General features: G+C 57.3%; 1 protein-coding gene across 3 annotated transcripts in view; it reads left to right on the top strand.

The window, feature by feature from the left end:
• LOC138099207 (acid-sensing ion channel 2-like) overlaps nucleotides 1-27599 on the top strand; it is a 71367-nt gene extending 43768 nt beyond the window's left edge. Inside the window, exons 3-11 of one of the 3 annotated variants that reach the window (XR_011146687.1) lie at nucleotides 10009-10136; nucleotides 16914-17064; nucleotides 18052-18108; nucleotides 19356-19509; nucleotides 20365-20456; nucleotides 21866-21945; nucleotides 24458-24526; nucleotides 26477-26646; nucleotides 27224-27599. Coding sequence is in view for 2 of the 3 variants with exons in the window: in XM_068996322.1 (XP_068852423.1) it covers nucleotides 10009-10136; nucleotides 16914-17064; nucleotides 18052-18108; nucleotides 19356-19509; nucleotides 20365-20456; nucleotides 21866-21945; nucleotides 24458-24655 (860 nt within the window). In the remaining variant the exon portion in view is untranslated. Of the gene's footprint in view, nucleotides 1-10008; nucleotides 10137-16913; nucleotides 17065-18051; nucleotides 18109-19355; nucleotides 19510-20364; nucleotides 20457-21865; nucleotides 21946-24457; nucleotides 24721-26476; nucleotides 26717-27223 lie in introns of those variants that run through there. The other 2 variants (XM_068996323.1, XM_068996322.1) reach the window with 2 other exon arrangements.
• The last annotated feature ends 357 nt before the right edge of the window (nucleotides 27600-27956 follow it).

Genomic DNA, 27956 nt, shown 5'->3' with positions numbered 1-27956 from the left:
GACAGGGATGGGGACAGGGCTGGGACAGGGACAGGGACAGGGACAGGGACAGGGATGGGGACAGGGACAGGGACAGGGACAGGGACAGGGACAGGGACAGGGACAGGGATGGGGACAGGGACAGGGACAGGGACAGGGACAGGGACAGGGACAGGGATGGGGACAGGGCTGGGACAGGGACAGGGACAGGGACAGGGACAGGGACAGGGCAGGGACAGGGACAGGGCTGGGACGGTCCTGGCAGGGACAGGGACAGGGACAGGGGACGGTCCTGGCAGGGACAGCCGCACCGGAGCTGGGGCGGAGCAGAGTCACCAGTCCCTGGGCACAACCGGGGCTGGCTGGGATGGGTTTGGAACTCTGCCACCGCCAGGGAAAGCCGGGAGCTCTGGGAAGGGGCTGTGCCCGTGCGGAGCGGAGCCGTTGGAATATCTGTGGTGAGGGTTTGCTTTGCCACCGCTCTGGGAAAAGAGGGAAGAGCCGGGAAGAGCCGGGAAGAGCCGTCTGCGGGGTTTGGCCGAGTGACAGAGAATCCCACTCGAGGAGCTGCTCGGATGTTTTGGAGTGGGAGCAGCGGGAAAGGAAGGAGGTTGTGGATGGAAAAGTCTCCTTTCTGTCCCTGGAAGCTCAGGGTGAGGGAAGGAGAAGGGGGGATGGGAGAGAGGGATTTGGTGTTAAATGTGCCGGGCAGGGGAGGCAGAATTCCTGGTCTGTGGGGAAAGATGGCTTGGAACCCAGAGTTATGGAATTGTTCAGGCTGGAAAAGCCCTCTGAGATGAGTCCAGCACCCCCCAGCACTGCCCAGGCCACCACTGGCTCCTGTGCCCAAGTGCCACATCCACGGGGACTGGAATCCCTGCGGGAACTGGGACTCCACCACGCGACCCTTTCCATGACGGAATTTTCCAGCCTCAGCCTCCCCTGGCACAGCCCGAGGCCGTTTCCTCTTGCATGGAATTCACACCTGGAGAAAAGGGCTCTGAGCCAGCTCAGCTTTTCCAGGGATCTGCTCACCCTGGGTCCACCCAGGGGACCTCCGGCTCTCTTGGAAGCGTCACCTCCAGGGCAGGATCGCGTTTTCCCCCAGTTCTGTCCTCATCCAGCATCTCCCCGAAGCCAAAGCCTGGATCCAGTCCCAGTCTGGTCCCAGTGGGGAGCAGAGGATCCCCAGTTTGCTCCTCCAGCCCCCTGAGTGTTCCCCTCGGGGCTTCTCTCCATCATTTTTCCAACCTTTTCCTCCAGGTCCTGCAGCTCATGGAGACTCCCTCTAATTCCAGGCTGGAGCAGCTCATAGCCCGCATCCCAAGGGATGTCAGAGTGATCTGAGGGGAAAATGTCCAAGCCCCTCTCTGTTGCCACCTGTCCCCTCAGCTGGGGCTGGGACCCGGCTGTGGCATCCCCGGATAACGGGGCTGGGGTCGAAATCCCAGGAAAACCCGTTCCAGTCCCGATCCTTTGTTTTCCCCACAGTTTTTCCTGCCGGTGGAAATGTTCTGCTCCCGTCTGGTGTTTGCCTGGGAATATTTATAGAGAGGATCCGGAGCCTTCCCCTCGCCAGACACAACCCAAGCTGTGCTGGGCTCCTCCCAAATCCCGCCTTTCCCGCTCCTCTCCCGTCCCAGCCGCTCCTGGGCTGCTCCGTTCCCTGTCCCCATCCACCCCCCCGGGGAGCAGAGCTGGGGGTGCCATTTCCACTTCAGGGCTGCTGGAGTCCCCTGCCGTGGGGCGTGGGCACCTGGGAGGGCGGATCTGGGAGAGGAACGGGATGAGATCCGGGCTGGAGCCACCCACGCTCCGCAACTCCTTAAAAAGGGATTTTCCATCTCAATAAGTCAAGGGATGGGGGGATGGATGGATCGCTGGGGTTGGTGGGCAGCTCGGAAGATGAGGAATGAGCATTCCCTGGTTTGTCTCTCCTGGAGAATCCATCAGGGGTCAGCTCTGCCTCGTTCTTATCCCATTCCTGGATTTCATCTCCTGCTGTTTCCTCCCCATTCCTTGAAAACCTCCCCGTGCCAGCCCCATTCCCTCCCCGCATCTCCAGGCCGATATTTTGGTCTCTTTTCCCTCTCTCCAGCCCAATTCCAGCAGGAAGAGCTGCCTGGAGTTTTCCCGGCTTGGTTGGGAAATCTCAGCCCTCCTGCTGCCCCTGGAGCTGGGAATGCCCCGGGGGTGCCACTGGAACTCAGGGCAAATGTTTTCTATTTCCATTTATTTACCCATAAAATCCTCCAGAGGGGGGTGGGGGTGGCAGGAGGGGACAGGGCTGGGGGGACAAAGGGAGGGAGGAGCTGCAAGGCTTTGGGATGCCTTGGGATACAGAGGGAAAATCCTTTCCTGGAGAGGAGAAGCTCCAGGGAGAGCTCAGAGCCCCTTGCAGGGCCTAAAGGGGCTCCAGGAGAGCTGGAGAGGGACTGGGGACAAGGCATGGAGGGACAGGACACAGGGAATGGCTTCCCAGTGCCAGAGGGCAGGGATGGATGGGATATGGGGCAGGAATTGTTCCCTGGGAGGGTGGGCAGGCCCTGGCACAGGGTGCCCAGAGCAGCTGGGGCTGCCCCTGGATCCCTGGCAGTGTCCCAGGCCAGGCTGGACATTGGGGCTGGGAGCAGCCTGGGACAGTGGGAGGTGTCCCTGCCAGGGCAGGGCTGGCACTGGAGGGGCTTTGAGGTCCTTCCCACCCAAACCATTCCAGGATTCCCTGATCTCCCTTTGATCCTGGCTGGACCCTTGGACATCCCATCCATCCATCCCAAAGGAGCAGCAGCAGTGCCAGGACCCCTCTTCATCCCCAGCAATTCTGCTTCCCTCTGGCTCCTCCACCAGCCGCAATCAGCAGCAGCTTGTCCCTGTTTCATTTCTCAGGATGTTCCAGGGGCAGCAGCGAAGCTCCTGGCGGGGGAGGGACGAGCGGGATCTGCTCCTATGCCTTTCCGAGCAGTTTTCCCTTATTTTGAGTTATTTGGGATCATCCCTGTCCCTGGGGCAGCAGCCGAACCAAGCTGGCAGCGGGTGCCACCCCCGGCCCTGGATGCCGGGAACATCCCTCCCTCCCTCCCTCCAGGGAATCTCGGCTCCCTCCCCGCTCCGGCTCCCGCAGCAGCTCCGGCGATGCCGGAGGTACCGGGCTGGCTCCGGAGTTCGGGCGCTGCTCCCTCCTGCCCCTTCGCTGCCCCGCGGGATTCCCAAGGGATGCTCAGGTGCGATGGGGATTTGTATTCCTTCCCCAGCACGGAGGGATCATGGAAGCAGCATCCCAGGAGCATCCCTGGCTGCCAGGATGATCCCAGCGGGAGAGCGGGGTGTGGGACACTCGTTCCCTCCTTTTAATGATTAAAAATGAAGCTTAATAGGGCACGAGCGAGGAGCTGGAATATTGAACCCCTGGCTCCTGCTCATCCAGCAGAACCTTTCCCAGCCCTGCCTGGAATCCTGGAGCTTCCTGCTGCTCCTGGATGCCGTAAGGAGCTCTTGAATGATACCCACGGAGCTCCGGAGGTTTTGGCTCTCCTGCCTCCTCCTTTCACTGCCACACGGGATTCCCAAGGGATACCGAGGTGGGAAGGGGATTTGTATTCCTTGGTCGTGGAAGCTGCATCAGCTGGCAGGAGCATCCCTGCCTGCCCTGGGATGACCCCCACGAGAGCAGTTCCCAGACATTTGTTCCCTCTTTTTAACGATTCACAGGAGCAAGGAGCTGGAATATTGAATCCCTGGCTGCTGCTTATCCAGCAGAACCTTTCCCAGCCCTGGGCTGGAATCCTGGCGCTTCCTGCTGCTCCTGGATTATGTAAGGAGCTCCTTAATGATATCCACGGAGCCATCTGGCCCCAGCTTTGGGATGCAAATGCAATATGTTCCCTAAAAATAGCACAGCGGCTCTGTGGGGTTGTACAACACCTCCTGCTCCTCGGGAAGGAGGGAGCTGGGAAAGGAGGGAGCAGGGAAAATCCTCTCCAGGCTGGGGAGGAGCTGGACGAGCTCTGGAGCTGCAGCTCCTTCCCCTCTCCATGGCCCAGGGATGGGGTGGGAGGCACCCAAAGAAAGGAAAATGGGAGATAAATCAGGAATTTCTGTCGGGAAGCTCTGGGTCCCAGCCCAGGGTAGGTGGGATCTGGGATTTATCCTGGGTATTGATCCCACTCGGTGCTGTAGGAATTCCAGAATCATGGAATGCTTTGGGCTGGGAAGGACTTCAAAGCCCGTCCCATGGGCAGGGACACCTCCCCCTATCCCAGCCTGGCCTAGGACACTTCCAGGCGGGAATTCCAGAGGTGCCAAAGGGAAGCATTGGCTCCGTGCCCTCATCCCTTGGGATCAGATCCCGCTGCTTCTTTCCCAGCCTTTGCTCCATCCCAAATTCCCTCTTTTGCTGGCAAAGCCGATTTTCCTCTCTCTCCCGTTCCTGCCATTCCCTTCCCCCTGAAGCAAATGGAAACGGCAGCGGAGGTGTCTCCACCGGGATGGCTCCAGACCTCCCTGGGCAGCCCCTCCCAGGGCCAGACCGCGCTTTCCAAGGGGAAATTTTCCCTAAATCCACCCAAACCTCCCCTGGCCCAGCCTGAGGCCGTTCCCTCTCCTCCTGTCCCTGTTCCCTGGCAGCAGAGCCCGACCCCCCCGGCTGTCCCCTCCTGTCAGGGACTTGTGCAGAGCCACAAGGTCCCCCCTGAGCCTCCTTTGCTCCAGGATAAATTTATTCCCTGAAATCCAGCGGGGCTGGGCTCGCTCTGCCCCCGCACAGCCCCCGGGATGTCATTCCTGCCATATCCCAGCGGGAACAGCCCCTTTTCCTGGTGGATGTGGCAGACGTCTCCCTTTTATCCATGAGGAAATTCCTTATCCCCGATTGCTCCCGGAGCTCAGCCCACGGCAAAAGCACCCCCAGGACAAATCTGGTTTTCCCTGGAAAAGCTGCGTGGCCTCAGCTGGGATCAACCCTCGGGTTCCAGCTTCACCTCCCCATTCCCAGGCAGCTTCCAGGGAACTAAAACCCCAATTCCGTGGAAACCAGAGCACACTCGGGCCAGCCAAACCGGTGGAACTGGTGCCTTCACAAGTCCAGGTTTTTCCAGGGTGGGATTGCAGCTCCCGCTTCCTTGGAGCCGCGTTTCCATGGCAATTGGATGTTTTGTTTTAATCTGTAAATCTTTGTCTGGGAAAAATGCGAGCATTGGGAGTTGGGTCAAGGTTCCTGCCTGGATACGGAGGGGTTGGAGGGGCAGGAGATTCCCTGGGGGCACAGGGAACATCCCGGGATCCCCGGCTGGGATGAGCCCGTGGTGCCCAGCAGGGCCCGGGGCGACCTGAGGACACAAATCCCAGTCCTGTGAACTTCCCGGAATAACGAGAGGGATCTGGGAGGATTTTGGGAATCTCGGGGTTGGTGGGAACAGGGAGCAGACCCAGAGCAGCTGGGGGGAGCTTGATCCTGGAGCTGGGAATTCCTGCCCTTCCCAGGGGTCACACAGGAGGTGGGGCAGCTCCTGGGAAGTGGGGGATCCCTGGAAGGTGGGAATCCCCTGGAATTGGGAATCCCTGGAAGGTTAGGGATCCCTGGAAGGTTGGGGATCCCTGGAAGGTGGGAATCCCCAGGAATTGAGAGTCCCTGGAAGGTGGGGAAGCCCTGGCTCATTGTCCCCATGGTGACACCAAGTAAAGATGCTGGAAAACCTCGGGATGAACTCAACATCCCACGGCATCTCCGGGGTGTGTCTGGCCCGGATCCAGGTCCTTCCTTCCCGAGGAACACCCGGAATCCCTCCAGGATGCCCAGGATGCACATCTGGGTCCCTGCCAGATGTGGCTCCCAGTGCCCCCGGGGCCGCTGCCCCCCCCCCCCCCCCCCGGCCCCTCCTGGGCTTTGGGGGCTCCTGGGGGTGGGAAGAGCTCCTGGAGACGCTCCCAGCCCAAGGAATTCCTTGGGAGGTTGTTCCCATTCTGCTGAAGGGAAACTGAGGCCAAGGACAGCGAAAATCTGGGAGAATCCAAACCTTTCCCAGCTCTGTTCCCTCTGCCTGGTGCAGGAGGAGATTGATGGGAATTGACTGAGGAATTCCCAGGTGGAGCCGTGTGGGACCTGCTCTGGCTTTCTCCAAGCAGGAATATCCCCCACGGAGCTGCTGGCTGGGATAACAATTCCAGAGGATAACAATTCCAGAGGATAACAATTCCAGAGCTCAGGATAACAATTCCAAGGTTCAGGATAACAATTCCAGGGCTGGGGATAACAATTCCAGGGCTCAGGATAACAATTCCAACCAGAAACCCCTCCCGGTTCTGGCTGTATCCTCATTTCCCAATAAATCACTTCTGGGATCAGCTCCAGCTGTTCATTCCCGGGGCGTTGGATGTGTCCAGGCACAGGGACAGGGAAGCTCCCAGCTTTCGGCAGCACTTGGGATTTTAAGTCCTGAATTTTCAGGGATGAGCTTGGTCCCAGCCAAGCTCTGCTGGAGCTCCTTGCCGAGTTTTCCAGGGATGCTCTTCCCAGAAAAGTCATGGCAAGGCAACAGCAGGAGCAGGAAGCTGAGCTTCCCTCTGCAGCCAGCTGGGGGCAGATCCTGAATTAATCCCGGATTTAATTAAAACTCCTGCAGGGAAAAGAGCAGCTCGGGATTTGTTGGGAGCAGGAATGGGTTTAATGTGGGAAAATGCAGTTCTCCGGGGAATTTTGGATTATTCCCAACCCAGGATGGGCTAAAAACTGAATTTCTGAGCTCTGAGAGTGGGGCTGGAGATGAAGGAAGTGATCCCAACATCCCAAAGGAGGTTAAAAACTGGGAGGGACAGCCCAGATCCCAAGGGATTGGGATTGATTTGAGTTTCCCTGAGCCAATCCCAGGATTTCAAGGTTGTTTCCCCCACATTGATGGGTGATTCCAAAAAATGGGCTGAGGATTTGTTGGGAGACTGCTGGGTGCAGGAATGGGAAAATGCCATTTCTGAGGAAGTTTTGAGTATTCCTAACCTGGAATTGGCTAAAAACTGAATTTCCAGGCTCTGGGATAAATGAAGTGATCCCAACATCCCAAAGGAGGTTAAAAACTGGGAGGGACAACCCAGATCCCAAGGGATTGGGATTGATTTAAATTTCCCTGAGCCAATCCCAGGATTTCAGGGTTCTTTCCCCACATTGATGGGTGATTATAAAAATTGGGAAGGGAAGAGCAGCGGCTCAGCCCCAGAGCTCCAGGAGGTTTTCCCAGAAAAAGCCATTCCAAGTGCTGTTAAAATTGGAAAAAATTGGAAAAAAAACCCTCAAATTGGAAAAAAAAATTCCTAAAATTGGAAATATGAATAAAATCATGAATGGGATTTTTCCTTGGGATGTTCAGAGCCCACGGAGCCCTTTGGGATTTGCTGTGTCCAGGGAAAATTCCTTCAGAAATGAATGAACCCAATCCCAGGTTTTTGGTGCGGCTGGGCCCTCCCTTTTCCCACAATTCCAGGAAAAGTTTCATCCCCAGTAAAGTGCCTGAATCCCAGCATGGACTGGGACTATTTAGGATGCAGTTAATGAGTTCTGATCCAGGAGTTTCCATCCAAGCTGGGCTTTTAACTTCCCTCTCTTGGCAGCAAGCAGGAATTTTGGAAGGAACAGACTTTTTAGGGGAAGGGACAATTTTTCCAAGCCAATTCCATATTTACGGTTTCATCCCAGTGCAGGAGAAACAAGGAAAGCTGCCTGGGCTTGGCAGCTCCTCTAAACCAATCCCGTTTGTTTTGCTCTCCTGGTTATCATCACTGATGGAATTCCGTAATTGTGGGGCTTTTTTCCAGCGTTTTTTCCATGGTGTGGCCTTTCCCTCCCTTTCCATGGGCACCGCTGGATTCATTCCAGGATTTCCCCTTTAAAATTCCAAATCCTGCTGGTTTTGAGGTTATTTTGGATACCTGCAGGCTGGATCTTGGTGTGGATGGACAGGGATTTACCCGTGGATACACCTGGACACGGCCCCTGGGCACGGGAAATCCGTGGAATTCGAGCTGGGGCAGGTGCAGAAATGGGCAGAGCAATTCTGGATGGAAAATATTTTGGGAAAACAATTCCTGTTGCCCAACAAATTAAATGAAACAGGAATTTTTTCATCGGAGGTGTCAGGGAATTACTGAGGGAAGCAGATGGAATCTCCTCCGGAGTGCTGGAAGGGGATCAACACCCGACAGAGCCGTGGGGGTGGGTGGGATCGGCAGGAGCGGGAATAACGGGATGGGAATCGAGCTGGAGGAGTTGGGGGGAGCTTGGGAAGAGTTTGAGCCCGGCTTGGTCTGGGATTTGGGCAGCTGGGGCAGATCCTGGGATGCTGTGGGGCTGTGGAGATGGGATGGGATTGGGATGGGACTGGGATGGGATAGGGATGGGACTGGGATGGGATTGGGATGGGATTGGGATGTTCTCCATCGCCAAAGGCATTTGGGAAGAGCTGGCAGGGGTTTGTTCCCTGAACTGCAGGAATGTGCGGATCCAGAACAACTCTTGGCTGTGGCTTTGCTGAGCTGGGAGGTGACGCCTCGGAGGGGCTGGAAGGGGCGGGATCGGAGCGCTGGGGTGCTCCTGTTTATCCCGGCAAATCCCAGCCTAAACCCATCCCCACCTTTGCTTTGTTTGCCTTTGGAAGCTCCTGGGTGGGCAGGGTCAGTTTAGGTGGGATTTGGGGAAGGAATTCCTGGCTGGGAGGGTGGGACGGAATTCCCAGAGCAGCTGGGGCTGCCCCTGGATCCCTGGCACTGTCCCAGGCCAGGCTGGACATTGGGGCTGGGAGCAGCCTGGGACAGTGGGAGGTGTCCCTGCCAGGGCAGGGGTGGCACTGGGTGGGTTTAAGGTCCTTTCAACCCAAACCATTCCATGATTCCATGATCCTGTGAGGAAAATCCTCTTGGGAGAGGGCGGCAGATCCCTTTGCCAGCAGAGTTAAATCCGGAATCCCTGAGATCCACAGAACCTCATCCAGTGTCCCCTGATTGTCCCCTTGTCCCCTTCCTGTGTCCTCCCAGCCCTCTCTGTGGCCCCTGGAGAAGCAGCTCCTGGCTGGGAATGGTTGGGATTCCCGGCTCTCGGGATTCTCCCGGAGCTGTCGGAAATTGAAATGCACAATGAAATAGCGGGGAAATCCTGCGGAATAGTGGGAAGCTGAGGAATGATTCATCCTCCACCAGAAACTCTGGGATGTGGAGGTGGCACTGCTGGCCACCAGCGTGGATCCAGATCCGGAAATGTTCCAGGTTTAGGGCAAATGGGGCCTCGTTAACAAATTCCTCGTCAGTGCTGGGTCCCAGATGGAATCCCAGCTTTGTTGGGATGTGAGAGCAGCAGGAATCCCGAGGAGAGGAGGCGACCGCCCACGGGGCTCATCTGATCCCATCAGTTCCACTCCCAAAGTCACTTTGGGACTTCTTCCCACTCCTTTGAGTGGAAAGGAGGGACTGACCTCAAGTTACTCCACGTGGATTCGGGATGTGGGAACCTCGCATCACCCGAGCTCTGATGTGTCCGAGCCCAAAAGGCTTTTCCAGCTTGGAGCAGCTGCCAAACCCAAAATTCCTTGGAATTTAGGACATTTTTGATGTCATTTCATGACCAACATTCCCAAGTGGCCTTGGGCTGTGTCAGGGATGGGACAGCGGAGGGACATCCATGAATCCATGAATCCTCAGCACTGCAGACTTCGTGGAGCGTGGGAAGGGCTCGGGTTGGGGACGGAGGAGCTGGTTTGGTTTGGCGATGTGGGAACATCCCCAAAGTGTCCTGGGACCAAATTCCAGCAGGAAAAGGGAGGTCCCCTCCTGGTTTCTCTTCCTTGGAAGTTCAGCCCAGGCTGGAGCCGCTGGGATCAGGAGCCGGGATGCTCCTGGTGCCGATGGGAGGTGATTTGGGATGAGGCCCGGGAGTGGGCTGCTCCCAGCAAATCCTGCTGCTGGATTTCCTCCCTCAGATCCCAGGGATCTGATCATCCAGGCAGGAACATTCCAGCTGTTCCGGAGCTCCTTAACCTCCCCCTTCTCTTCCAGAGGAGACGACGTTCGAGGCCGGAGTCAAAGTGCAGATCCACAGCCAGTCCGAGCCTCCCTTTGTCCAGGAGCTGGGATTTGGGGTGGCCCCCGGATTCCAGACCTTTGTGGCCACCCAGGAGCAGAGGGTAAGTCCCAAATTCCCATTCCAGCCCAGGATCCCTCCAGGGCTCCGTGGGAAAGGTTCCTTCTCCGTGATTGATGCCCCTTGGATGCATCCCCGTCGCTGACAGGTTTTTGATGCCTTGCTTCAAACTTCCTGGGATGGGGGCAGCTTTTCCGGGTTATTTCCCATGCGGTCCCACAGTCCTGCATTCCCGCAGTTCCCTACAGTCCCACAGTAATTCCAGCTCCAGGAGGGATTTCATCCCTGGTGACTTCCCTGCTTTGCTCTTCCGTGGTTGGAGCTGAGCCGCAGCAGCTCCGAGTGTTGGGTCCTGTCCAACCCGCTGGGGTTTTCCCAGGAAAACACATTCCAAGGATAGAGAAAGAGGCAGGAGGAGAGAGTTTCCTGATGGAGAACAGTGGGAATCTTCCAGGTGACACCAAAATATCCATGGGATTTATGAGAAACTCTGCTGGGATACCTGGGAATCACCGGCTTCCCTGGAAACCAGCAGAGACACATCCACAGGGAGGGAGGGATGGAGGGAGGGATGGATGGATGGATGGATGGACGGAGGATGGATGGATGGATGGATGGATGGATGGATGGATGGATGGATGGATGGATGGATGGAGGGAGGGATGGATGGATGGATGGATGGATGGATGGATGGATGGATGGATGGATGGATGGATGGATGGATGGATGGATGGATGGATGGATGGAGGGATGGATGGATGGATGGATGGATGGATGGATGGATGGATGGATGGATGGATGGATGGATGGAGGGATTGACCCCAGATCCTCCTCAGGCACATGGAAAAAAGCCAATGGAATAATTCTTCCCCCCAGCTGGACAGGGATGGATGGACAGGAATGGATGGACAAGGATGGGAAGGGATGGATGGGAAGGGGTGGACAGGGATGGATGGCCAGGGATGGGCATCGTGTGGTGCCTGATGCTCAAAGATTTTGGGAACAGCTCCTGGAGCCGGCCCCACCTGGCAGCTCCAGCAGTGATGGAAAAGATTTGTCTTCCTTAAAAATCCCATCCTGGCCAAGATCTGGGAGCGTGGCCAGGAGCTGAAGCCTGCAGAGGGGATCTCCAGGACTTTGGGTTAAATTGGGGCAAATTCCAGGGCTTTGCTGTAGCTGCTGGAAGCCCTCCCCATCCCAGTGTTTCCACTGAACACGGAGAATTCCAGTCGGGAGAACATCCCTCCCCAAAGCCCCAAATGCCCCTTCCACGTGGGAGGTGCAGAGAACAGAACAGCTTCTGGGACTTTCAGCTCCAGGGTTTCCCTTTTTCCGTGGATTTTGTCAGAGTTTTGCTGCTAGGAGAGGGAAGGGCTCATTCCTGGGATTTTCTGACTGGTTTGAAATCCTCTGAGGGCTCCAAAGCCTTTTCCCAGGAGAGCTGGAGGGATCTCCGGCATTCAGCTCCCACCCCAATCCCTGTTCCCAGAAAGTCATTTTTAACCTAATTACAGCCATTAACAACCTCCTCTAATTAATTATCCCTCGGGGACCTTCTGGGCTTCCCCCACCTTCCCGATGTGCAGCTTTTATCCCAATCCCTGGTTCAGTCTGGCTTCCTCCAGCTAAAGCTCTCCATCTGTGCTGCTCCTTTAATAAACCAGAGCCAAAGGTGGAAAAGCTCCAGGAAAATCCACCAGGGACTGAGCCCAGGCAGTTATTGGGGTCCTGACCCCGGAGTTTTACACCCTGGGCCATAAAAGAAATGATCCTGCAGCCGGAAAAAAACAGGGATAAAGATAAAGGGGAGCTCATTTCCCATCCCCCAGCTCAGAGCAGCCTCTGGGATTTAAAAGCTCTTTTTGCAGGGATAAAAAGTGTGGAGTCGGGAAGATTTGGGATGGGGGGAGCTGTGGATCCTCTGTGGGACAGAATTTGGGGTGTTGGGGGATTCATTCCTGGCTCTGGAATTCCTGGAATTCCATTCCCTGTGACCCAGCTCAAAGCCCTCCCTCCCTTCCCCATCTCACTCTGGAAATCTGGGCATTCCCTGGGCTTTGCAGCCTGAATTCCTGCTTTGCCATAGGGGCACCTGCTCGGCCCCAGTGAGGATTCACATCTTGGGACCGGGGGGATAAATCCTGGTTTTCCAGGCCAGCTCTGGCTCCATGGCTGGGATCTCATTAAATCTCCCTTCACAGGGAGCTCTCGGGCTGAAAAAATGGGAATTAATGGGAATTAATGGGAATTAAATCAGCTTCTCCTCCTCCTCCTGCACTGGCTGAGCTCATGGGTCCTGCAGGGAGACCCTTTTGGGATGCATTTCCCACTTTGGGAGTTGATTCAGGCGTGACCTCGGAGGGACCTGGCAGGGTCGGGGTTGGAAATGCTGAGTCAGCAACAAAAACCCCTCCAAAAGCAATTCCAGCCGGAGATTTGTCCATGAAAAGTGGTGGAGAGATTAAAGAGGCCAAGCTGCCCCTGGACTCGTGGCCAAGGGAGATTTTCCTGGCTAAAAAAAGCAGGATTGTCCAGCCTGGAGGGGACACCGAGGGTGACCGGACTGTGACCTTCCAGGACCTGAAAGAGCTGCAGGAAAAATAGAGAGGGAATATTTCCAAGGGTTGGAGGGACAGGGAATGGCTTCCCAGTGCCAGAGGGCAGGGATGGATGGGAGATTGGGCAGGAATTGTTCCCTGGGAGGGTGGGCAGGCCCTGGCACAGGGTGCCCAGAGCAGCTGGGGCTGCCCCTGGATCCCTGGCAGTGTCCCAGGCCAGGCTGGACATTGGGGCTGGGAGCAGCCTGGGACAGTGGGAGGTGTCCCAAGGGTTGGAGCTGGATGGGTTTAATATCCCTCCCAACCCAAACCATCCCATAATTCCATGGATTTGTGCTTCCCAACCCTTGCTCCGAGAATTTTCTCCCACCCACGGTCTGACCTCTCCTGGAAAAACGTTCACCCCCTGATTTCTCTGTTTCCCTCCATCCCACAAACTCTCCCTGTGGATTCCCTCCCGTTTATCCTGAAATTCTGAATTAATTCCACCAGGAGATCCCATGAAACCAACCCCACAAAGCCTTCGTGGCACAGGAGCAGTTGGAACGGGAGGTGGAAGAAAACCTTGGATTCGTAGGGCAGGGGAGGGGTTTTGGTTGGAAAACAGAGTTGGGAAGGAATCAGGAACGGATGCAAAGGAAAAGGGGTTTGGAGGGAAGGGATGGGATGAGGCAGAGATCGGGAAGGGAGGTCGGGAAGCGCCATGGGATCCGAGGATGAGGGAATGGTTTGGGTTTCCGGCTCCCCCTGTGCCCTCTGGCAAAGAGGATTTTATAAAAAGGTGGGAGAGTGAGGACAGGGAAACCTCAGAGTCCAACTCCCCCCAAACCGGGCACCTCCGCAGGGTTTGGGAATTGGGTCCAACAAATCCAGCCAGAACTGCCCGGGAGAATGGGGGGAAGAGCCTGGCTCCCTCTGGATGCGCCCAGGGAATGAGCAGAGGGAGAGGCAGAGGTTGTTGGAGCAGGGCAGTGGGAATCCCCATCCCGGGGGGATTTAACCCAGGTGGATGCGACCTTTGGGGTCGTGGGGCGGTGGTGCCAGGGAACAGCCGGACTCGATCTCAGAGGGCTTTTCCAACCTTTATAATTCCCTAATTCCACATCATTGGGAATTTGAGGCTGAGTTTGCACCGGAGTCACCAGCCCGGCTCATCCAGGGGGAGCAGGAGTGGAAGCAAAGCTGGGATGAGGCTCCGGAGGGGCTCCCTGGACTCCTCATGGATCTCCAGGAGGTTTCAGTGCTGCTGTTCCTGCTGGATTTGCAAAGCAGGATCCTGGAGCTCCCAAATCCCACGTTTCCCAAATCCCACGTTTCCCTGGGCACTCGTGAGCTCTGTAACAGCCCCGAGGTCTGCTCTGGGGGAGCTCCCTGGGGCTGGAAGGGTTAAATTCATCCCTTAAAACCAATTCCTCAGGAAGGGAGCGCATGAGAAGGAACAGCCGGGATGGGAAAGGGGCTGGAGATGGGAACAGACAATTCCAGCACCGTTAACCGGGAGCTGGGATCAGCCAGCCGTGGCTGCTCGGGGTTTCCAGCATTCCACAAGGGCTGGAGCTGTCTGGAATGGGAATTCCATGGATTTGCTGCAGTTTGGGGTCTCATTAAGGAACGGAGGGTTCTGGGATGGGAATTCCATGGATTTGCTGCTGTTTGGGGTCTCGTTAAGGAACAGAGGGTTCTGGGATGGGAATTCCATGGATTTGCTGCTGTTTGGGGTCTCATTAAGGAACGGAGTGTTCTGGGATGGGAATTCCATGGATTTGCTGCTGTTTGGGGTCTCGTTAAGGAACGGAGGGTTCCAGTTGTGGTTTCATTGGGAACAAAGAAAACCCAGCCCGGGTGGGGTTGGGATGTTCAGGGAGGGGTTGGATCCTTCCTTGGGATTGCTGGAGCTTGGTGGCATCAGCCACATGTGGGGGAGGCAGGAATTGGTGCCGGATCCATCCCAGAGCCAGAGGGAAATGGGGCAGGAACAGGTTCTGGCACTGCCCAGGCTCCCCAGGGAATGGGGACATTCCCAAGGCTGCCAGAGCTCCGGGAGCATTTGGGCACCGCTGCCAGGGATGCCCAGGGTGGGGTTGTCGGGATCCTGGGCAGGGCCAGGGCGGGACTCCGTCCTTGCAGGATCCTCCCAGCTCAGGATATTCCAGGAGTTTATGAAGCTGCCCCGGGATGTGCCGGGATCATCCCCAGCACATTTCCCTGGCTGAGAAGATGGAACAGTGTATGAGTTTGAAAACAAACCAGTGGGAGGCACCAAATGAGAATAACAATTTAATGGGGAAATTAAAGAAAAGGAAAAAAACTAAAAGAAAACACTGACAGAGTCAAGATACAACCTGAGTCCCTGTTAGGCAGGGTGGTGGTAGCAGTCTGGTAGAAGGGTGGCTGCAGTCCTCTGAAGTGGTGATCCTGTGGTAGAAGGGGTCTGCTCTTCCTCAGAAGGTCCAGTGGTGGCTGTGTAGCTCCTGTCCTCTGGAAATCCAGTGGAAAGAGTGTCTCTGGTGCTCAGAGTCCCAGATTATATCCACGATGGGATGCTTGGTTCCTCCCGCTGGGTGGAGCATCTCACAATGGGGTAATGAGTCATGAGGCCAAGTGTTGATTAGGCTCGTTAACAGAAGATAGTCCGGAGGGAGTTATCTGGGAGTCATTAACAGAAGATGGTCCGGAGGGAGTTATCTCTGAGTCATGGGGCAGGACAATGATGGGCCATTAACAGCGAGATAGTCTGGGGGGAGGAGGCAAGGAAACACTGCCCCACCTGATTTCCACAGCTCATGAGGATGGAAATGGAATGCACTGCAACCCAGGACAAACAGGCAGGGAAATCAGGGAGAGCACTTCCCATTAATGTAGGGAATGACCTCTGTGGCTCTGGAAAGACAGGAATGTGGAAAAGGCTGTGGCAGAGCCGATCCTCCCCCGCCCCTGGCATCTCTTCCCTCCGGGTTTTCCAAGCTCATCCCCTCTTCTCCTGGTGTTTGGGACAAGCAGGATCCATCCAGCTTCCAAGGAGTCCAATTGATTTTTTTTTCCTTCCCCTTTTAGCGCCTGCCAGCTGGGAAGTGATCCCGGTAATCCCAGAGAAAGCCGGGATCAGGAGGGTTGGGAAAGCGTTTAATTCATTAATTAATAATTAACGAGTGCAAAAGGGCCAGGCCGGGAGTTTGTCGCCCTCAATTAGAGGCTGGATTTGGATTTCTCCGAGCAGGAGCGGGAGGAGGAGCCCTTGGGAAGCTGCCAGGGAGCAGAATTCCTGCGGGATCCGAGGGCAGGGATGTTCCTGCTGCCTTTTCCTGCTTTTCCCGCTGCTTTGCTGGGGTTTGTTCCCACTTTGGGGGCAGCTCCACATCCGGGGGTCCCTCCCGCCGACCCCAAACTGGGATCATCTGGGAGAAAGGACAGGGATCCCCTCAGGATTCCGTCAGGAGGAGGATCTGGAGGGGCTGCAGGCACAGGGATCAAACCCAGCTCAGCCTCTCCCGTGAATTTTTTCCATGGCTGAGGGCTGGGATTGCTCCATCCATCCCGCTCCTGGCTCCTCGGGCTGCCTCTCCCGGTATTTCAGCAGCTCCCGTGCCACAGAGAGCAGGAATTCAGGTGTCTGAACTGAGCTCAGCAGTTCCACGGGATCAGGGCTCTGGATGGAGAGGCTTTTCCCGAGGTTTCAGCCGTGGTTTGGCCAGGAAGGGATTCCCGGGAGCTCTCAGGGATGGATTCCCTTGGATTAACCCCAGCTCGTGCTGAGCTGGGAGCAGCCGCTGGGAGAGCACTCCACAAATTTCCAGGGAATGGGAGAAGATTTTCCTGCTTGGGGAGGGTTTGGTGGAGCTTTTCCCGTTTGTAAAGTGGAGTCCAGGCAGAAATTCCCGCTGCTCCTTCCACAGCTGCTCCCACACCAAGACCTTCAGTGTCACCCGGGAGTGCCAGCCCTGTGGCACTGGGATAATGCCTCAGGGACAGCTTGTCTCGAGTCAATTATCCCAGGGATCCGGGAGCTCCTGGGGGGGGGATGCCCTGAGGGGTTGCAGCTGCTACCCCCAACAGAGGAGCTCCCGTGATGTCCTGCAACAGCCCCTGCCCTGTCCCCATCCCTGTCCCTGTTCCTGTCCCATCCCTGTCCCTGTTCCTGTCCCCATCCCTGTCCCTGTTCCTGTCCCATCCCTGCCCCTGTCCCTGCTCTGTCCCTGTCCCTGCTCTGTCCCTGTCCCCATCCCTGTCCCCAGCTGACACTCCTGTCCCATCCCTGTCCCCAGCTGACGTACCTTCCCCCGCCGTGGGGCGAGTGCCGCTCCCCGGAGCTGGGGCTGGCCTTTTTCCCGGTGTACAGCGTCACGGCCTGCAGGATCGACTGCGAGACTCGGTACATCGTGGAGAACTGCAACTGCAGGATGGTGCACATGCCAGGTGGGGATGGCACAGTGAGGACACCTGGGGACACCTGGGGCTGGACTGGAGGGACGGGCCACATGCCAGGACAGGGACAGGGACACCTGGGGCTGGGCTGGAGGTGCGGGGGGGCCTGAGGGAAGCAGGGTGCTCCTGGTGATTGGGACAGGCTGGACCTGAGGCAGCAGCACCCTGGGGCCGGCAGGGCCATCCCTTTGCTGGGGACAGCAGGGACAGCAGAGGGGAAGGAGGGAGGGATTGTCCCTGCTCTGGGCTGGGGCAGCCTCTCCTCGAGTGCTGGGGCAGTTTTGGGCACCGCAAAATCAAAGAGACATCAAAGAACCAGAGAGGGTCCAAAGGAGGGACACAAGGATGGGGAAGGGTCTGGAGGGGCCACAGGAGGAGCAGCTGAGGGCACTCAGAATGTCCAGAGGAGGCTGAGGGGAGACCTCAGTGAGCTCCTCAATGTCCTCAAGAGGGGCAGCTCCGATCTCTGCTCCCTGGGACAGGGACAGCACCCAGGGAGCGGCTGGAGCTGTTCCAGGGGGGTTTGGGATGGAGATCAGGGAAAGGCTCCTCCCCCAGAGGGTGCTGGGCACTGCCCAGGCTCCCCAGGGAATGGTCCCGGCCCCGAGGCTGCCAGAGCTGCAGGAGCGTTGGGACAGCGCTGCCAGGGATGCCCAGGGTGGGGTTGTTGGGGTGTCTGTGCAGGGCCAGGGTGGGACTGGCTGATCCCGGGGGTCCCTCCCAGCTCAGGATATTCCAGGATTCCCTGTGAAATAGGGACAAGCCATGGAAGAGAGTCCTGGGCCCTCCAGAATCATCAAATCCCACCTCTTTGAGCTCCAGTGCCACCCCGGGTGCTGTTCCCAGCAGCTCCCACAGGAAAAGGCCCCTGTGGCAGGCAGAGGTGGGGACAGCGGGGTCACCCGGCTGCGGGGAGGTCCCTGGGTCCCCATGGAGAGCCCGGTGTCCCCCTGTGATGGCTTTGTCCTGTCCCTGCAGGGGACGCTCCCTTCTGCACCCCGGAGCAGTACAAGGAATGCGCAGAGCCCGCGCTCAGTGAGTACCGGAGAATCCCTGGATCCAGGGGAATTCCAGGGGATCTGCAGCCTGGAGGGGGGCTGGGATTAGACCCTGGGTGCTGGGAAGTGCTGGATGCACCCTGGGGTGAAGTTTCTGCTGGTTCTCCATGGGGCACAGAAACCCTCGGGATCAGGGGAGCCCCGAGAGCCCCTCTGGGGCTGGGTTTGGGTTTGGGATGGGGATGGAGGGACCATTCCAGGTCTGGATTTAGGACACTCAGTCATGAGTTCCCCAAGCTGCTGTTGGTAGCAGAGGGTGGCCTCCAGCAAGAGGCCTGTCCAGGGTGGTGAGAACTGGGATGAACTGGGAGAGGAACGGCCAGGAGTGGCCCACTGGTGCCTTTCTGGGAGGGAAAATCTCTGCTCCCGCCCTGCTCCGTGTCCCTGATCCATGAGCTCTATCCCTGGTCCCTTATCTGTGGGATCCCACCCTTCTCCATGTCCTTGCTCCATGGGATCCCTCCCTGATCCATGGGATCCCTCCCTGCCCCACGTCCCTGCCCCGTGCCCCTGCTCCATGAGATCCCTCCCTGATCCATGGGATCACTCCCTGCCCCATGTCCCTGCTCCGTGGGATCCCTCCCTGCCCCGTGTCCCTGCCCCGTGGGATCCCTCCCTGCCCCGTGTCCCTGTCCCCTGGGATCCCTCCCTGCCCCATGGGATCCCTCCCTGCCCCGTGTCCCTGCCCCGTGGGATCCCTCCCTGCCCCGTGTCCCTGTCCCCTGGGATCCCTCCCTGCCCCATGGGATCCCTCCCTGCCCCACGTCCCTGCCCCGTGCCCCTGCTCCATGGGATCCCTCCCTGATCCATGGGATCACTCCCTGCCCCATGTCCCTGCTCCGTGGGATCCCTCCCTGCCCCGTGTCCCTGCCCCGTGGGATCCCTCCCTGCCCCGTGTCCCTGTCCCCTGGGATCCCTCCCTGCCCCATGGGATCCCTCCCTGCCCCGTGTCCCTGCCCCGTGGGATCCCTCCCTGCCCCGTGTCCCTGTCCCCTGGGATCCCTCCCTGCCCCATGGGATCCCTCCCTGCCCCGTGTCCCTGCCCCGTGGGATCCCTCCCTGCTCCGTGGGATCCCTCCCTGCTCCGTGTCCCTGCTCCATGGGATCCCTCCCTGCTCCATGGGATCCCTCCCTGATCCATAGGATCCCGCCCTGCCCCGTGTCCCCGCCCCGCGTCCCCACCCCGTGTCCCCGCTCCGTGAGCTCCATGGCTGCCCCCCGCAGGTCTCCTGGCGGAGAAGGACAGCAGTTACTGCATCTGCAGGACCCCCTGTAACCTCACCAGGTACAACAAGGAGCTCTCCATGGTCAAGATCCCCAGCAAGACCTCGGCCAAGTACCTGGAGAAGAAGTTCAACAAGTCGGAAAAATACATCTCGTGAGTGGGGGAGGAGCTGAATTCCTTTGGGTTTTGGGAGGAAATGTCTGGGAAATGCCGGGTCCTGGCTGATCCATCCCCAGCACAGGGAGGTCCTCCGGGGAAGAGCAGAGTGAACACCTGGAAGAGGTGAGGCGGTTTCCTTCTCAGCAGAACCTGAGTCCCTTCCCAAGGATTGGCCTCATGGGAATCCTCCATTCCCACCAAAAAAGTGCAGAAATTCCCAGATTTGCTGGTCCTGCTGGAGATTTGTGTCTCTGGACTGAGGTCCTCAGGCAGCCACAGCCTTGGAGCTCTCCTGGCCCTGGGCATTTGATTGCCACGTGTGGGAAGGGAGAGCTGCTCCAGATCCTTTGGATTCTACTTCATGGAATCACAGAATCATGGAATGGTTTGGGTTGGGAGGGACCTTAAACCCACCCAGTGCCAGCCCTGCCCTGGCAGGGACACCTCCCACTGTCCCAGGCTGCTCCCAGCCCCAATGTCCAGCCTGGCCTGGGCACTGCCAGGGATCCAGGGGCAGCCACAGCTGCTCTGGGCACCCTGTGCCAGGGCCTGCCCACCCTCCCAGGGGGAAATCACCATCCAAGAAAAGAATTCCCATCAAAGTGAGATCCAAGATCCTGAGGAATCCTGAGGAAACCTTTTCCAGCTGCTCCAAAGGCTCCCAGAGCCCTCAGGGTGTCCTGAGCTCCTGCTCTGCACCAGCTCCAGGTTCTGTGGGTTCTGAGGACCCCAGGGAGAGGAACAATCCAGACAAAGAGGGGAATAAAGCCCCAAAATCCCATTTTTCCCTTATCCCAAAGGATTGAGGCACCAGTGGCTCTTGGGCTGACGCTTTTCCCGTTCCCACAGAGAGAACATTCTCGTGCTGGACATTTTTTTTGAAGCACTCAACTACGAGACCATTGAGCAGAAGAAAGCCTATGAAGTGGCAGCCTTACTTGGTGAGGGGGCACTGGGACCAGTTTGGGGTCTCTACTGGTCTGGGAGGGGTCCACAGCCTTGAAACCCCCAGCAAGGCCCCCTCTGCACTTCCCTCACCCCACCACGGCATCCCAGGAATGTCCCCATGGATACTCCGTGTGTTTGTGGAAGGTTCCAGAGCTGCTCCATCCCTGCCTGCTCCCAGCACCCCAATTTTGGGGGATTTTGGGGCTGGGTGGGTGCTGGGTGCTCTCTGTGGTGCAGGGTGTGAGGGAAATCCCAAAACCATCCCCCATCACCTTGTCCCTGCTCCAAATCCATCCTTTCCAACCGGGCATGACCTCTTGGCCTTTGGAAGCCTCATGGAGGAGCTGCAGGAGACCCAGAACTGCTCAGCCCCGAAGCAGCTCCAGCTTTGGGGTCCCAGCTGCAGATTTGGGGTTGGCCCCGCTGGGTTTGGGGTGGGCGTGAGCCCCTGCCAGCCCTGCAGCCTCCCTGAGCCGCCCCAAATCCCTGGATGCCTCTGGAATGCTGGGAGTGCTCAGCACCTTGGGAAGCTGGAGCTGGGTCACCCCTGGGGCTGGACAGCCAGGGTGGGGACACGGAGGTGTCCCCCTGTCACCTCACGTGGGTGGCCCTGCCAAATGCCCCCGCAGGAGCCCTTCTGCACCTCCTGGGGCTTTTCCAGGAATTCTGAGGAGGAAGAGGAGGCTGCTGGAGCATCTCTGACCCAAACCCCATTTGCCCCTCGTAGGACCCTCATTCCCAAGGCTCTGGAGCTTCGGGAAGAGCCTCATCCCAGAATCTTTTGCCCAGGCTCAAAGCCTCCAGGTGATTCCGTGTGGTGTAAATCCAGCACATCCCTGGGATCATTCCCAGTTCTCACTTTGCTCCCAAACTTTTTCCCTTTCCTCTCTCCGTGTCTCATGGACACCCCTGGAAAAGGCCCCTTCCCCACCCCCCCCCCGTGGGTGCCTTTGCTCTGGGGGTCAATCCAGGGCTGTTTTCCAGCAAAATCCATGGGATTTGCCTTCCCTGAGCACCACATCCCAGTTACCTTCCCAGCAGATTCCTGGGAATCTCCTCTCCTCAGGTTCCACCCCAAGACACTCAAGCAGAAGCCAGGAGATGCTTCCCAACAACCACAGCGCATCTCCCTTCCCGCTGTTCCCAGACCGGGGTTTTCCTTGGCTCCAGGCACGTTCATCCCTCCCAGCACCTTCCCCAAACTGGGAACTGGGATTCCTGGGACGAGCCTGGAGCGCTCAGGGCTCATCAGCAGCAAAACCATTTCTGTGGCCAAGCTCATTCCCGGGATGCCGCTGGTGCCATTGGAGACGCTGCTGCTCCGGGGGGAATTTTTCCCAGTTTTTTTGGGATGGCAGCTGCCGGCAGTGCCCGGGAGCCCTGACAGCGCTGTCCCCTGCAGGTGACATCGGTGGCCAGATGGGGCTGTTCATCGGGGCCAGCATCCTCACCATCCTCGAGCTCTTCGATTACCTGTACGAGGTAAGGCCTGCCCCGCCTCAGCGCAGTATGTCCCATCCGGGAGCCCCTTATCCCGGGATGTCCCATCCTGGCGCCCCTCCTACTGGGATTTCCCATCCTGGAGCCCCTTATCCCGGGATTTCCCGTCCTGGAGCCCCTTATCCCGGGATTTCCTGCTCCTGGAGCCCCTCATCCCAGGATTTCCCACTCCTGGAGCCCTTATCCTGGGATTCCCCATCCAGGAGCCCCTTATCCTGGGATTCCCCATCCGGGAGCCCCTTATCCTGGGATTCCCCATCCGGGAGCCCCTTATCCTGGGATTTCCCATCCTGGAGCCCCTTATCCCAGGATTTCCCACTCCTGGAGCCCTTATCCCAGGATTTCCCATCCTGGAGCCCTTATCCTGGGATTCCCCATCCAGGAGCCCCTTATCCTGGGATTCCCCATCCGGGAGCCCCTTATCCTGGGATTTCCCATCCTGGAGCCCCTTATCCCAGGATTTCCCACTCCTGGAGCCCTTATCCCAGGATTCCCCATCCTGGAGCCCTCCTCCCAGGATTTCCCACTCCTGGAGCCCCTCAGTCCTGTTTTTGCCACTCCTGATGCCCCCTCATCCCTGGATTTGCCCCTCATCCCTGGATTTCTGATGTCTCTCATGCCTGATTTGCCTTTCCTGCCCCTCATCCCTGGATTCCCCACTCCTGGAGCCCCCAATCCCTGGATTTTCTGTTCCTTGGCAATCCCAGAGCCCCTCCCCAATCCCATATTTCCAACCCGCCCCATCCAGCTCTCCCACAGTCCCATCCCGGGATGGGGACAGGGATTTTATTCCCGTGGGATGTGAGAGTTGGCTGTGGCTGTTGATTTGATGTGTCCCATTCCAGGCAAGGGTCACATCCCAAAATCCCAGCTCGGAACTCACTTCAGATCCCCTCATGCTCATTTTTCTTGGGATACTGACTTCATATTTTCCTATTTTCAGACCATTCCCCCCATCCCAATCCCATCCCAATCCCAATCCCAATCCCAATCCCAATCCCAATCCCAATCCCAATCCCATCCCAATCCCTCCTGGGCAGCTCCAGCATTGGTGCCATCAACCAGGAATAAAAACTACGGGAAAATTCCAGGCCTAAAGCTCAGAGAGCAACAAAAGCTGAGCCTGAATTTAGAGTTTGGCCTGGATACCCAAATTTTTCATTAAATTTGCCTTTTCCTGGATTTCTTGGGGATTTTTCCTAAGTAGGCCATAAAAAACCTCACTAATTTGGGATTTTCCTCTCTGTTTTCCTCCTTTCTTCGGCATCTGCTGATAAAATCTGTCAAATGTGGGGGATTTCTGCTGTTATTTTTAGTTTTTTCTTCTTAATTTGGGCTTAAAAGTCATTTTGTACCCTCAGAGAAGCTCCCTGGGGATGTCCCAGCAGGGGGATGTTCACATTCCTGGATATTTAACCCCCACCAGCCAGGAGAAAAGGAATAAAATATCTTCAAACTTCCCCAAAATCCCCATGGTTTTTCTCCTCTGCTCAGGGTTTCACAAAGGGGGGGGCAGCACCTCAAAAATGTGAGTTTTCAAAGTATCTGGAGATTCTGGGAATGACAGCAACCAGATCCAATTTTTATTCACGGATTGGCCAAATTTGGGGGAAATATTGACCCTGAAGAGGCTTTTTTGGGATCTTCTGCTGAGCTCCATCTTCCTCGTGGTCCCAAATTCCTGCCGCACTTCCCTGCTCCGCCAGAATCCACGTTCCATAGGAACTGACCCCCTTTTTTTGGGATTTCAGGATTTCAGCTTTCTTCTTGTTGGTTTTATTTCTCTTTTCTCTCAGTGGAAGTTTTCCAGTAAAACGCTTCCCAAGTTTTCTGGGATTTCCCTGGAAGCCAAATCCTGCAGCAGCAGGAAAATGAGGGGGCTGGGAAGGGAAATGGAGCCGGGAGCTTTCCCTGAACCCCAAAAGTGTCCCAAAACCAGAATTTTTGCAGGTTTTATTCCTCATAAGAGAATCCTGGAACGGTTTGGGTGGGAAGGGACCTTAAGGATCATCCATTCCCACCCCTGCCATGGCAGGGACACCTCCCACTGTCCCAGGCTGCTCCCAGCCCCAATGTCCAGCCTGGCCTGGGCACTGCCAGGGATCCAGGGGCAGCCCCAGCTGCTCTGGGCACCCTCTGCCAGGGCCTGCCCACCCTCACAGGGAACAATTCCCAATTCCCAATATCCCATCCATCCCTGCCCTCTGGCACTGGGAAGCCATTCCCTGGGTCCTGTCCCTCCATCCCTTGTCCCCAGTCCCTCTGCAGCTCTCCTGGAGCCCCTTTAGGCCCTGCAAGGGGCTCTGAGCTCTCCCTGGATCCTTCCCTTCTCCAGGTGACCATTCCCAGCTCTCCCAGCCTTTCCATGGCTCAGCCCTTGGAGTATCTTCCTCCTCCCAACCCTTTGGAATGCACCCCAAACCCAGCACATCCCAGTGCTCCCTATCCCACTGCAGCCTCTTCCCACCTTAACTCCGGCTCCCTCCTTTCGCAGCTGATCAAGGAAAAATTATTGGACCTTCTTGGAAAAGAGGAAGAGGACGGGAGCCATGATGAGAACGTGGTGAGGGGAGAGGGGGGAATTCCCTGGGGATGCTGGAGCTCTTCCCAGGGCTCTGGAGCTTCGGGAAGAGCCTCATCCCAGAATCTTTTCCCAGGAAAAGATTGTCAGGATCCCATTATTAAAATATAATAAAATTATATATGAAAATTTGGCCCCTGCCCGAATTAAGGTGCAAACAAGCCCCAGTGCCGGTGACAACAGTGTGGGGTTTATTGGATAGGAAATGTGGGAGAGAGAGAGACCAGAGAGAAAAAGCAAGGGAAAGAAATAGAGAAGAGCTGGGGGGGGGGGGGGGGTCGGACAGAAAGAGAGTGACGGGGACAGAATAAGGAAAAGATCCCCATCCATGGATCCCAGGGATGCTCCGTTGATCCTCTCCAGCTGCTCTTGGTGGTGAAGGTCCCCCCAAAGCACAGAATCTGAAGGGTGAATGTGGCTCAGGCCAGGTGGGAAATCCCAGGTGCCTCCCTGAGGGGAGTTGGCCACAATCCCTTACAACAGACTCCCGCTGGTGCAAGGCCTCAGAACGGCTCTGGGGGCACGTCGGGGGTCTGGGATGGATTCTGCCACCCCCTCAGCTGCCTCCCACGGGAATGTCCCAGGGATGTGGCCCCTGGGCTTGGGGGTTCCCCAGCTGGGCCGGTTTGTGTCAGGGAGGACGGGGCTTCAGTGTCCCTGAGCAGAGCCCCGGATGCAGCAGAGGCTCTGCCCGGGCTGGTTTGGGGTGGGGGAGAGCAGAGCCCAGCGAGGCCGGGTCTGCACAGCCTCACCCCAAAAGCAGCCGGGGAAGGGCCGGCAGGGAGAGCAGCACCCAGGGTGTGGGGAGAGCCCGGAGAGGCCACGGCTGGGGCTCCTTTCCCCATCATTATCCAAAGGGAATGGCCTGGCCCAGCTGCTCCCTAAGGAATGGCCTGGCCCAGAAGCTCCCTAAGGAATGGTCTGGCCCAGCAGCTCCAGCAGCTCCGGAGCAGCCTCGAGCCCCTGCGCTGGAAAACTCCGCTCCTGCAGCTGCTGGGGGTGAGCAGGGGCTGAGCTCTGCCCCTTCCATCCCTGCCATGCCACGGAGCCCTCCAGGGCTGGAACAGCCCATTCCCAAACCCTGGCTCAGCAGGGATGCAGTAACCCATTCCCAAACTCCGGCTCACAGCTGCACTCACAGCCCAGGGGCCCGGCTGCTTTTGGGGTGAGGCTGTGCAAACCCAGCCTCGCTGGGCTCTGCTCTCCCCCACCCCAAACCAGCCCGGGCAGAGCCTCTGCTGTGTCCGGGGCGCTGGCGGATGCAATTCCTCTGCCTCAGCCTTGTTGGTCTGAGGTGAGCACACGCCCCGGGAAGAGCGGCTGAGGGAGCTGGGGCTGCTCAGCCTGGAGAAAAGGAGGCTCAGGGGAGACCTCATCGCTCTCTCAGACCCCCTGAAAGGTCCCCTGCAGCCCAGTTCCCTGGGCTCTGCTCCCAGGGAACCACTGACTGAACGAGAGGACACGGCCTTGAGCTGCGCCAGGGGAAGTTCAGGTTGGACATCAGGAAAAATTCCTCACTGGAAGAGTGACTGGGCACTGGAATGGCCTGCCCGGGGCGGGGTGCAGTCACCGTCCCTGGGGGAGTTGAGCGAAGCCTGGACACGGCACTTGGGGCCGTGGTTTGGTTGGTGAGGAGGTGTTGGGTCACAGGTTGGACTTGATGATCTCAAAGGTCTTTTCCAACCCGGTTCATCCTGGGATTCTGTGGCTGAAGGATGGGTGTCCCTTATCCAATCCCAGCAGTTTGACTCCCAGTCCAACGTTTTTCAAGGAGATTTCTGTGGTTGCAGCTCCTTTACGCAGATTTTGTTGTAATGAGCAAACCTGACATCCGTGTTTGAGGCATGAACCATTTTGGGCTCTGACAAGGTTGGGGGGCCGGGAGCATCCAGCGGCTCCGGGATAACGCATCCCGCGGTTTTCCATCGGCAGAGCACCTGTGATCCAGTGCCAAACCACTCGGAGAGCCTGAGCCACACTGTGACCGTGCCCCTGCAGGCCCCGCTGGGGACGCTGGAGGAAATCGCCTGCTGACCCCTCCCCACCACAGTGCCCATCCCGAGGAAGGAAAACTGCACAGGGAAAACAGGGACCCAGCTCAGGTTTGCACCAGGGGGAAGAAAAAAACAAAAAAAAAAGATGGGAAAAAAAAATACTGGGAAAGAATACTGGGGAAAAAAAAAAAAATACTGGAAAAAATGATGGGAAAAAATTATTAAAAAAATCTATTAAAAAAGAAAAAAAAAAAGAAGAAGAAGAAACTCGCTATGCATTAAAATAATATAAAAATAATATAAAAATATAAATTCTAAATATACTCTGCCCAAAGTGAGAGGCGCCTTGGACCTGACTCCTGTTGTCCTTTCCTCCCGGGGGGGTTTGGCTCCAGCCTGGGAAGCAGCTGCGTGGCTGGGAGAGCTGGGAATGTTCTCCTGGAAAAGGGAAGGCCAAGAGAAACCTCAAACCCCTTGCAGGGCCTAAAGGGGCTCCAGGAGAGCTGCAGAGGGACTTGCACAAGGGATGGAGGGCCAGGACACTTTTTGGGATTGTCCAAGCCCCGAGCAGCAGCAGCAGCAGCAGCAGCAAATCCCAAAGGAAGCATCCCAAACATCCCGAGCGCTGCCCGCCAGGGCTTTTCCTGGCGCCAGGGTTCCCTCTCAGCTCTGTTCCTCTTTGCAGTCCTGGGTTTCAGTGGCAGAAGGAGCATCCCAGAACTCTCCATCCCCACCGCCGTAGGCCGAGAGTTTTAGAATAAAAGAGACCCCAAAGTCGCCGCTCTCGGATTCTTCTCCCGGTCTATCGCGTCCTCCGGGTGGGGTTGGGATGAATCCCGAGCTCAGCCCGAGATGAGCATCCCTGGGGCCTCCCTGTGGATCATCCCAGTCCTGCTGCTCCTCCTGCAGTGCCTGGAGAGTCAGGGAGCGGTGCTGCCCAGGGGGTGGGGGTTGGACTCGTTCCTTTTTTAAGTTTTGGGGGAATTTTTGGAATTTCCTTCTTGTCCCGTCCATGGATTCTCTGCTTTCTCCTCGTTCTCCTGACTGACATTAAAGCTGGTCTTGTGGAAACGGCCAGGCTGTGTCATTCCTGCCTCGCCCTCATCCCGAGTGGGAGGGCAGATCCCAGGAAAAGCCCATCCCGGGAGCTTCCCAGGGCTCTCCCTCATCCCTCATCCCTCATCCCTCCTCTTCCTCTCCCACCACGTCTTCACACAGCTCCGGGTGGGTGGGAGTGGTGCCATGGCCGTGCTCAGCTGCATCCCTGTCTTCTCTGGGATGTGCCAGGATCTCCGGGATGTGCCGGGATGTTGTGGAATCTCTTTGCTGACAGAGGTGTTGGAAACCTCTCCAGGAGGTTTTGGGATTGTTCAGTCGGAAGAGGAGAAGCTTGGGGTGACCCCATTGAGGCCTGAAGG

The sequence above is a fragment of the Aphelocoma coerulescens genome, chromosome 27 (genome assembly GCF_041296385.1).
Source record: "Aphelocoma coerulescens isolate FSJ_1873_10779 chromosome 27, UR_Acoe_1.0, whole genome shotgun sequence".
Lineage (NCBI taxonomy): Eukaryota > Metazoa > Chordata > Aves > Passeriformes > Corvidae > Aphelocoma > Aphelocoma coerulescens.
This window is presented reverse-complemented; position numbering and strand designations above follow the sequence as displayed.